We start from the raw sequence: 12,258 nt of genomic DNA on the forward strand, positions 1-12,258 counted from the left end.
TGCCCAGACTGAAACTGTTGAGCTTAAGTTTCTGGTTGACGTCGTTCACAAGTACGGTGGCGATATGCCAAATACGAACGCAAAACGTTCATTATAATAGGCAATCTATAATAGATACACAATGCTGTCTACATATATATATATAAGAGATTATGTACGAAGAGTTCATGATGTCATTTGTTTTATTAGAATGGAAACTAAATCGTCAATGTGTCAAAGTCAAATTGACTGTAGTGCATGGGATCAATCGATCGTTGAGTTCCGATACTCTCTGATCAGCGCCAGAGCACAGACTTTTTAAAAATAAAATCTTCATCTCGGATGACGATAGTGATAACTATCTGGCTAATAATCCCTTCGAACATATATTATCATGATTAGGTTCTTTATAAACTGTAAAAACGTGTATATGCTTTCTCTCTATTTTCTCTTACTATAATAGTAGTCAAATTTTTGCCTTTCTATTAATTATAATTTTCTAAAAAAGTATTAAAGGTACGATTACCTTCATATATATTTGTTGGAAATAAGTTTATTATTCTACTATTTATGAAATTTAGAGTCTAATTGAAAAAAATATTGGTAGACTCGCTCAGGTCAGGTTCAGGTTTGTTAATTACATACCTACTTCAGAAAAGTCTCAAAATCGTACGTAAATTGTAACAAATTTTAAATTTGTTAATATAATACTAATTTAACGATATCGTTGTTGTTTAGATATTAGTCTTTCGAACATACGTCGGGATGATTAGACGCACTGTGCATCACCCAGGAAGCGATATAGACTTTATTCACCTTTGAATATTCCTATCCAATTTCCTACAACACGATACATAATATACTTATGTGTCAGTACCAATTCTGTTTAACGATGTGTACTTTTTGTATTTTATTCGATTTTGAACGCTGTTTCTATTGAATTGTGATTAAGTTCCGAGAAATATAGTTATTGCGGCGATAAATAACTATTTAAATAAATTAGGTGTGTTTGCTGCGACCTATATCCAGGGCTAATTACCCGAACGCAAAATTTGTTTCGGATGAATATTTTGCTATAAGGGTGCGCCATCTATTAATTTTTTTTTCTTTTTGAAAAAACAACACGCTTTGTATGAGGTGAAATAGATTTTTTTTTATTGAAGGTTGGTTTATGCCATTTATGTATGAAAAATAACATCGCTCATGTGACCACCGCGGCTTCGTTTACAGGCCGGTATTCAATGACTTTTTCCAGAATCTTCGAGTCTATAGCCGCAATTTCAGTCCGAAAAATTAGCTTAAGGTCTTGAATTGTCCGGGGAGGGAGAATTGTCGAGAGGTGTTAAATTGTACGATCTCAAGGGCCAGTTTACAGCCCCCCAGAATCTGCAATTTTACTTATTGACGTACCCATTGAGGTGAAAATGAGCCTCATCAGAAAAGAGCATGTTGGCTAAAAGTCCATCTTCTCTTTCAAGCATCAAATTAACAAAAACACGCCGCTATTGATGGTCTGCCGGCTTCAATTCTTGTGTAAGTTGAATTTTGTATGGGTGGAGGTGTCAATGTATGAGGTGGATCAATGTGTGAAATCCAGCGTATCTCAGCGATGCCCAATTGCCTAGTCGGGGTTGTCTCTTCTCTCACACTTTCACGCACTGCGGCTAAGTTTTCAGAAGTACGAGCTGGACGAGCATGTTGGTACGGTCCGCGCCCTTCAGTCGAACCAGTTTCATCAAAACATTTAACAATCCAATGAATTCCATGCTCAGTAGGGCGTCCATGTCGGCTTTGCACTACGCAAAGCTTGCGAAAAGTATTTTTTATTTTACGACCATTTTCACAATATGTTTTGATAACCAAAATGCGTTGTTGTGTAGCACAAAATAAATGGCGCACCCACTATAATAAGTAGTATAAAAAGAGTTTGATACGTAAAAATGCGAACTTTCATTTGCATATGTTGAAACTATTATCCTTCTGATTGTGGCAGACACATTTCTATTTCCCATTAATATTTTCTTTATAGATGATCAGGTTGTCATCAGCCAAATAACTATATCACGATTATCATTCGACATTTGGATTTTACTTTAAAGTCGCCGATCAGAGAGCAATCTCTAACTGTACGAGCCAAGGCTGTACATTTTGTTCACTCAGGATTTCTTAGTTTTATAACCCTGGTGATTTTATAAATTGTTGGAGTAACGTCTCTTGAACTGTTACATTGCATTTATTCGTTACATAGCAATTAACATTTCATTAGTCAGTTATATTCTAGTGTCGTGCGCAAATGGTTAAAGAGTAAAGATAACATCCTCTATTATTTTAAAGTACTCCGATGACATAGTATCCGTACACTAACATATACAATTCTTAAACATTAGGTACTTAAATATATTGGCAGATTTATTTAATGTGATTGGAATTTAGAAAGAAATTGTTTCGGTTTTACAAATCCCAGTCATGCTCGTTATTTTGGCTTTAAATCACTTGAACAGTAAAAGAATATCTATGACACAGAAGTCTAAAGAGATAAACAATAATGAATTATTCTTTTTAGGTGGCCGCAATGGCGTCATTAGTTCGAAAATAGCCAGACCGCGGCGATGGAGCTGACGTAATGGAGGAAGACGAACGGCGGTTCTCGTTTCCGCCTCCGGCGCCGCTCCACTCGCCAGGGGAAGAGATAGATGGATCTCGCCTCCTCGGGGAGATAGTCCGGACTCTTGAAGCTACTAATCCTGAAGCCGCTGCGCCCCTGGTAGCTTCACAGTCTAAGGATGCCCTCGATACGGAATGCGAGAAGCCACGCCGGGAGGAATTGCGGATTCCCTTGGATGTCACGTTCTCAGAGCCGCCTCCGGGACGTAGCGATGAGCCTAGGGCGGTGGTCACGCCTTTTACGCGTGAGTCAGCCAAGCGGGCTGGGTCCCGGGGTGCTCAGTTGGTTAGGGAGTTTGGCTTCATGCCACGGAGGCGACTCAGCGTGGAGGACGGAGCTCGACTGCCTAGGAAATATGAACCGTTCCCGCCCAAGCTGTATGGACGACCACTGGAGGAGATCGATAATTTTATTTATGATGAGGTAAGTTAGTTCGTAAGTGAATTGATAATACTCGCCTTCATTTCATGTTGATGCTATTGGAAACTTCGTGAACACCAACATTCTATAATTTACTACTGTAAGCTTCAAATAGATATTATATTTTTAGCCCGTATCTAACTTTTTTGACCACAGTATGTTATTTATCCAGGTTTAGTGTTTAGTACGTTAACATTGTGTTTTTTTTTCGTCTATTTTTTTTAATAGGACATTTCATTCAAGTTAAGCCTAACTAAGCAATTTAAAACTGACCTGATTACTAAAATAGGATATTTAATACAAGAAATACTGCAATAACACGACTTAAAAGAGTCAGTGGCACTACAACCTTTTTAGGTCTAGGCCTCAGATTTCTGCACCTGTTTAATGATCATTTATCATAGACAAGTAGGTAATCAGCCTCTTGTGCTACATACACGCTGTCGAATTTTTGGGTCGTGAGCAAGCTGGTTTCCTCGCAATATTTTCCAACACCGTTCGAGCGGATATTAAATGCATATCGACAGAAAGTCCATTGGTGCACAGCCGGGGATCGAACCTATGACCTCAGGGATTACAGTCGAACGCTGAAGCCGCTAGCCTAACATTGATTGTTAAACTATTTACAGTACAGGATAGAACAAGTAATGTATTAGGCCATATAAATTAGTGTTTGAAGTAAAATACATTAAATTAACCTAAACTATATATAAAAACAGAAATAGCGCTCGCCTACTATTGATTGTACAGAGTGGACTGACCTCATGTTCCACCGTCAACTTGCGATATGATATTTGTACCTGCGTTTAATGATTTCGTCTGGGCGAAGCAATTAGTGAAGCAAGAGTATAACAATGGCCCTTTTGGAATTCAGGTTATTAACGATGTCAATATTTGTCCAGAATTATTTAACTTTCCTGATTGTTTTCTATTATATATCAAAGTGTATATTATTAGAACAAACAAAAGTATTTATGCTAAACGACTATTATATTAAAAATTATGCAATCAGTCGCAACTACCAAGCCTTCGAGTTTCAATAGCTTAATTCGTAATATTTTGGGTAAATTAGTTATAATCAGACTGTTAGAATTCTATCAAAAGATATAATCTTGCTTCCGTTTAGTTCCAAAACCCTGCTCATGTTTCATACAATATTTTAGTTAACTGTTCTATACTATAACGGAATGATGGTTTGTTCTTCACTGATACTATTGAACTAGATGTTATCTGTACTTGTATTCCAGACCTGATATTCAATTACATTCTTTCACTTACACACCATAAAAAGTTATGTTGTAAGCACTTCTTTCACGGCAAATGTTTCGTACTGTGCGTACGATGTTACACAGTAACACGCTAAAATTGCGAGCTATTCCGGCCGTAATGTCTCTTAATCGGATGTATTTTATCGACGCATGTCTATAAAAAGTATGTTTTTTTCAACAAAGTTAAGTATTTTATTTATGTATAATTAAAATTCATACTTACGGCTACTTGACTTGATTGTTATTTAAATGTAGAAAAGCTGTCACTACAATTACATCAGGCAGGGTATGGGCTCACTGAAGATCGCTGGTGACAGGAAGTGTCATGAGTTCTTCTGCAGAGACAATTGGCAAAGATGGCTTATCTATGCTAATTGTGCTAAATTTAATTTATACAATGTGATCACCAGTGCCTCTATTTTTGACTCTTATCTGCAGACTTGAATCTAATAAGACTAATAAAATTTTAATGGTACGATATTTTTTTTTATTGCAATAATGTTCACAAAAAAGATTGAGTCTTTACACGAATTACAATCTAGCCTATATAATATTTATGGCTAATAAGTAATATTATGTTGACTTAATTTTCTAGAATACTAATGAATAGCTTAAACTAAGGTAATGTTCATTCTCGGTCTAAGTGTTCTGTAATATTTTGACACTATGTTCGTGTGAGATACCGCACTTGCACTTATATTCACTACACTAGGTTTATTAATTCAAAAGGTTTAGTTGTCTTTAGATGTCTTATTCCTGTTGTGTCAAGAAGTTGGATTGTCTTAGCATTTACATGGCTTAGTAGACTGTTTAAGCGAGCTAAGCCAAACCGTTTCGCCCTATTAAGGACTGTATCCACATTAAGATCCTTGTGGATACTTTCATTTTAATGCACCACAATGTACCAAAGATCCTTGTTCTAAAACCTTTGTATTATGCCCACACACAGGCATTATCACTTGCTACAAGAAGTAATTTTGTAATGTATTGACAGGGGCGATTGCCTTCCTATTATTATATGTTTGTATGTTATATCTAATTGATCTCTTTTCTTTTTCACGTGTTCTTTCTATCGCAATTTAGCATCCAGGGTCATTTCCAAGTATTTAGTGGTATTATGGAATTTTTGTATCGGCGATAAATGATGGTTTGTACAGTATGGCTCGATTAGTAAAATCGACATGAACAGATTTCGAATGGTTCAGCTTTATCAATAGTCGAGTGTTTTTCTCTAAATTGATGGTTGGGTATAAGGTTTCTATCTTCTAATATTGGCTTAAGCCTTTTTAGTAATAATCTTTCGAATAAGTAGGGAGAGGTCTATATGAACTTGTCGCATGTCTGGAACATATCTTAGCCTAAACGAAGTGTTGATGATATTTATTAATTTTACAATTCCCTTCCTAGGCAAATATCTTAAGATATGTCCTGTTATTAAATCATAACCTGGAGATTTTTATTTTTATTTCAGTTTTTACTTTACGACATGCTACCAATTTTATTTCTATCACATCTTGTGCGTTGTTGTTCCAAGTCTCACTCAGGTAGTTTCCTTCATTGTGCTGCAACGTTTTATATAGATGTTAAGCAAAAAGTTCCGCTTTCTCTTTGCTACTTCTTTTCCACTGATTTTCGCCTTTTTTCAAAGGAAATGCGTGGACAATTGGTCTTTTCAATGGCTTTATGGCTTTCCATACTAAATACTGTTTAATTTTGTCACTTGATATATTTACAAGGAAGTTTTTCATTTTCATATTACAATACGACTTAATATTTCTATTTAGTTTTTTTGTTAAGCATCCTTTTATATTCAGGACATCTAGATTTGTGCCACGTATGTATTTGTTTTCATTTTTCTTATTTTAGGCACATCATACCACTATCACTTTGATACCGCCTTAACACCTGTGCTGATTAATTATAAACTGAGTAAATGAGAAAGTATTAAAGATCCCATCATGTTTAAAAAATACAAGTTTTATGTTATCGTTTAAATTTCCTTGGAACGACCTATTTGCGTTAACCACAGTTCACAAAACGGATACGGATGTCAGAGCTTATCGGCTGACCGCTTACCTGTTGCACAAACAGAAAGAAATTTCAATGTAAATAGGGATTTATTTGTTGAACCGTCTCATCTAATACTTTAATGCACAAAAGGAAATATTTTCAATTTGCGTTGCTGACTCTTGCTTTCAAGTTTGACAATAATAACGTTTGTTTCAAATTTAATTAATGAGCTATAAAATAAAAATTGTTTGCATTTTATAAAATATAAGATATAAATAAACAATACAAATGAGGTGATATATAATATATCTAAATGGTAAGTAGAAGTATCCATACAGTTTTGACAGCTATGACAAATGACTTGTATGACTTTAGAGTAATTCTTAATAAAGGATTGCTTATTATTGTATTAATTAATTTGCTTCAACCAAAAACGTATAGCAGTCTATCCTGGGGTTTAGGGTTTTGGGCGGCATTCAGTAGTTCATGTTGTGTAAATGTTGGGTCATGTGTCTGGTTACCCCATCTCTATTTACCATTTAAGATGTTCTTATACTCCTTAACTGGTTTTAAATTCGATTTTCCCTATATGCAGTTGACATACACATCTGTAAGATTTTTAATCACTAACATAAAAAGTTATCTCTAAACGTTATAAGTGTCTCACGAATCCAAAATAACATGTAAAATTAACTTAATTAAAGCTGTAGAAAATATACAAAAAAGTTGCAGAAATACATGAGCAGCAGTATCAATATATGTGGATATTTGTTGTCGTTAATTTGTTTAAGAATCCCTCCTCTATATGTGTACGAACACGAATTATCTGTGTAATTCGCCAATTTAGGCTATGACACTAATTATGAGGATGTTGATATTTACCACCTTTAGAGAGGACGTTAGGAAATATTTTAAGAGGAGGCGAGAAGACCTTGACTTTTTTAACAGTTACAATTTAGTTTTTTCCTTTGTTTAACAGTTTCCATTTCAGTTTTATTTATGTCCTTATGTTTTCTGTTTCATTATAATAATAATAAGTCGCTTATTTGTCAAGTTAGTGGTACAATTAGATTGATTAACTACAAATATCCTTACCATCACCGCAATAAATACGCATGCAATCGTCATATAAATTTTACAGTGACATATAATAAGAACACTTGTCAAAGTTAAGTTATTTACAATCGGTGTCAAGCCTATGGTCCAAATACTCGCCTACGCTATAAAGACACCATGCATTTAAAAAATTAATTTACATTTTGTTTATCAATGTAATCTGTTTTGGTTTTGTGTATTGTCTACGTGTTTTCTTTTATAATATTGATATATATACATAGCTATTAATACTCTTCCCTTTATATATAATACTTAAAGGCTATGGCCGTTTGAGTGGAACTCAGCTATCTAAATGTTTCCTCTGTTTGCGGCTTATCGCGGACGTTTCAAAGGAATGGACATCGAGTATTTGCGACCATCGCTTTTGTAAATGCAAAAGCCATTTCATGGAGCTTCGTTTGATCGGGATTTTCACTGGAGCTTTTACTAAAGGTGTTAATATTATACAAACTCGATTTATATGTTACAATCATTAAAAGTCGACTTAAATTCAAATTTTGTCCGCAAAAAATAACTGCAATAAATATTAAATAATTTTGTGCGTGTGTGTGTGGAGGCTGTTTAGCGCTATGAATATTCTTAACAGCTTGAGTCTGTACAGAGATATTATTATATTAAAACTAAGCTATTATATAAAGCATACAAAAAACACCCTAATAAATCGTGACGGACATAGATGTCATGATGAAAATGTCTCTTCCGCAAGGGAATTATTTTAATTTGAAATTATAAAACCCGTATTTTATAGGAAGTATAACGGTTAATCATTTATACTACGGTGTCAAATGTCATTTCAGTGGCAGGCAATTATACTGGCCAATAGCACTTACTCACTCATATTCCCGATTGAACAGTTGTGATAATTAAACTGAAGGTATTTAACTACACGCAGTATTGGCTTCAGCATACGACTCTCGTCCCTGATGTCGTGGGTTCGATGTGCACCAATGGACTTTCTATGTGCACATCGAACAGTGAAGGAAAACATGATGAGGAAACAGCAATCCCGTAGACCCAAAAAGTGGACGGCGTGTGTCAGGCACAGAATACTGATCAACTACTTGCTTATGACAAATTATCATGAAATAGATACAGATATCTGAGGCCCAGACCTAATAAGGTTGCAGTGCCACTGATTTTTTATGACTAACTAGATTAATATTATTTTATATCATTTAGAATATGAGAAATTGAATTGACGGTAGAATCAAATGATTCGTAGAATGTTATATTCATGGGACCTTAACAATTCAAAGGAAAAAAATTAATACCAACATTAAAAAAATCAATTGAATTACAATATTAAATTTATCACAATTGATTAATTATTTCATTTATTACACAATTCTAGGGGTTTATGAGAGTTTAAACGCAGAGGTTTATTAGCTGTAGTAAAAAAAAACTATTCGCTTCAATTGTTTTAATGAAACCGCTATACTAAGCTACGATCAAAACAACAGCTTACACGATAATAAATTTCATAAAACCATGAAGAAGTAACATCAGCCTGGGTCCTATAATAAACTTTTAAAGTACATACTTAAGTTTTATTCGTCCAAACAATTTCAAAGAGGTTTTCGCAAAAAACCAATGGGGGCGAGCGCGTGCTCGGAATATTAATATACTTTTTGCTTTAGGTGTCTTTTAAAAAAATCATATGAAAACAAATACAATTTATTCATAAGATATAAATTAAAATTATTTGAAAAAAAGTTATCATTTATGTTTAGAATTGACTTTTTTCGTAGGTTAGACAACGCACATGGTGTGAAACCACCCTGGAGTATTGGTATTTTTTTATATTTACGCAGTACGCACTATTTTATTGCAGATATCTTTCAGCTGCGAACTGAAGCTGCGTAATATTTTCGGCGGTTACCTTTACACCGATTTATTGCTCCGGGTTGCATCCGGCTCCAAATACACATAATATAATGAGATTCATTACTTTTTGACTTGTTTGACGGTCGCACGTACATGTAAGCGTACACTATACACCTAAAGACCCAAGGTATTTGACTCAATGGGAATAATAAACATTATTCCCTTTCAGTCAAATAATGTTCATATATAAAGCTATAAAGAATAATTCAATAGACACGCAAACGTAAATGTTTATTAATTTTCAAATCAAATCAAAATGCAGCGTTTTGGACCACGTCCAAGCCAACATTCATAGATTCATGGCACTCAACTATGAGACCACTTCAATTGCAGTGCTAAAGTTTAAGTTGATCGGTTTGTGGAGTAGATTTTCTTTTCAAGTCTTTAGTACACTCAAAGCTATTGTTCTTTAAAGTGCTAAAATGCTGATAGTCATTGGCGGTATTTGAGTACTTTGAGACTCGCCGATATTTGACCAAGTTTTTGTTTGAATTGTCATTTTAATTTTAGTATTGTTTGGGTTGATACTACTAATAATACTTTCTTCAGTTATTTATTTCGATTTTGAAATATATTGATTTATCTATTAGCACTCCGAATGTACAGAAATATAATACAATTGACATAATTAAATAAAAAGGAGGGCAAATCTCCTTTGAGCGATCACTTTCAACCTCTGAGAGAAGAGAAATGAATTAGATAAGGTATGCAAGAAGTTCAAAAATACACGAGACACGTAGTTATTTAGACTAAAGTAATGGATCAAAACAAAGCAATTAAAACATAGTAGACATACATATCAGGACAGTATTAAAAATGGTATTTGTTTTATATACGAACACAAAATGTAACATAATTGCAGATACCGCGGTAATTACTTGTGTTAATAATGAAGATGTCATTAAAATTAAAAGTATTGTTATATTATATCAGAAATAATTTACCTACGAGAGTAGTTACAATCATGACAGTGTAATGATATGTTACGAGCTAGGGGATCGGATAGAAAATGCCGTGGATTTATTCAAGGGTTTATTTCTTGAAAAATCAATGAGGAGCACAAATTAATTGCAGAAATGCACTTATAGCACACAAAAACAATCACTTATTACTTCACTAATGCACACTTCACACAGTACTTTATCACTTGTATTCACTTTATCGGTGTTTCACTCTTGTTATCGCATTCAAAACTAAAGGCGACTAGTCGCGTTTCGGCTCGCTTATATATCCCTGGGAATAATTCTAAACAATATTCGAGAACTTTCTAGGCGGGCTTGCTACTGAGTAGCGATTGCACAATTCTAGAACGTCCGCACTCTTTGTCTCTTTCGCACATTGCTCCGTCCTTGTCGTACGGCGTTCTAGAGTGCTCAGTCTAGTTTCGAGAAAGTTCTGATCTTCGCTCTCTCTCTCTCTCATATTATTTCGTCCTTGTCTCACACCTACAAAGTTTGGTCTAGAATATTCCTTCATCAAAGGGGTATACCTAGGCCTGAAAACGGATCTCCTGAAAACTGCACCACTCGACTACACATGTTCTGAAACTGACTGAAAAAAGGTTTCAGCTTCCTGAAAACTAGCTTAAAATTATGGAAATTACAATTTTCTAATATGTGATTGACCCTCTCCTGAAACGGTCAGAAATCATATTAGAGCCTGCTGAAAAGTTCTCTAAGTAGTGGAAAAATCTAGAAACATGCAGTCGACCCGTCTTCGTAACAATATTTAATGCATAAAACGCAATCGTTATCCATATGTATACAACTGTAATGCGGATGGGACTAAAGATTATGCTATCCCGTATATGATATCTGAGTATTCACAATGATTAAATTTCATAGAGTAAGCTAAACTATAAAAACGAATTGATGAGGGAATTATATGCTACATACAACATCGCATATACAAACAAATAATCGTTTTTTGATGGATCTTTTATTTGGTTTTGAAAATGGAATGCAATGTAAAGTTTCGAAAACACTTCTGTGAAGAACATTTTCCGGTTCTATAAAATTAAGCTCAATTTTTCATATGTGTAGACAAACTGTGAAAGCATGGAAAGTAAACATAAAGTAAAATTGTACGGAAGCATTAAGGCGCAGTACATTCATATAAATGCTTTTTGCAATTAGCGCCATTTCACGTAGAAAATATGCATCAAAAGCACCGCACTGTATATTATAATTCACAGCATTTTTATTCACAATTTCGTTACTTTTGTTTTCACGAATTTAAAAATTTAACAAGCTTTTTAAGCGTTGAATGGACTACGTTATAATTTAAGTAATGTTTTCTCAATTATTCCGTGTCCTCGTTATGTTAATAGTTTTTGGGTTTTTTAAGTGTACGAGTGTGCCGATTATATTGGTGATTGCTTTGTTCATTGGTTCATTACTGTACGTTACTTTATTAAAGTCTTTCTTTATTCAGAATAATCGCACACGCGTGTTAAATGAAATCGCTATTTATTGCAATACAAAGAAATTGATATCAGAACAGACACATATGTATTGTTTTGTCTGAATCTATTCCAACGCTGGACCAATAAAGATATTTAAAATAAATCAAGTAGGTACAAGAACATTTTTGCGAAGTTTTTTTTCACATCTCCTAACACTTTGTACAGATGGTTTAGGTATCGGGTGTAACAGGGGTGAGGAAAAAATAATATTGTCATAGGCGGCCAGACTTGCCTTGAGAATTTACGATTGAAATAAAAAGGTTTTGTTAAATAACTGAATGAATGTTTTGAATTATTTTCCAATATTCGCAATAAATAAAATGCCAAGGTTTCCAATTTTATATTCACGAGAATATAAAATAATTTCACACAAAACCTGAATTTTTATTCGATCAATCATTCGACGTTCGATGCAGCTTGTTTTTAATTGAAAGTTACAAATAAACTCCGAT

At 34.2% G+C, this 12,258-nt stretch overlaps 1 protein-coding gene across 1 annotated transcript in view; it reads left to right on the plus strand.

The window, feature by feature from the left end:
- Positions 1 to 2,602: 2,602 nt before the first annotated feature.
- LOC123716359 (sodium channel protein 60E-like) overlaps positions 2,603 to 12,258 on the plus strand; it is a 104,523-nt gene continuing 94,867 nt past the window's right edge. Inside the window, exon 1 of the mRNA XM_045672062.1 lies at positions 2,603 to 3,067. Coding sequence (XP_045528018.1) covers positions 2,603 to 3,067 — 465 coding nt within the window. The remainder of the gene's footprint in view (positions 3,068 to 12,258) is intronic.

The sequence above is a fragment of the Pieris brassicae genome, chromosome 11 (assembly GCF_905147105.1).
Source record: "Pieris brassicae chromosome 11, ilPieBrab1.1, whole genome shotgun sequence".
Classification (NCBI taxonomy): domain Eukaryota; kingdom Metazoa; phylum Arthropoda; class Insecta; order Lepidoptera; family Pieridae; genus Pieris; species Pieris brassicae.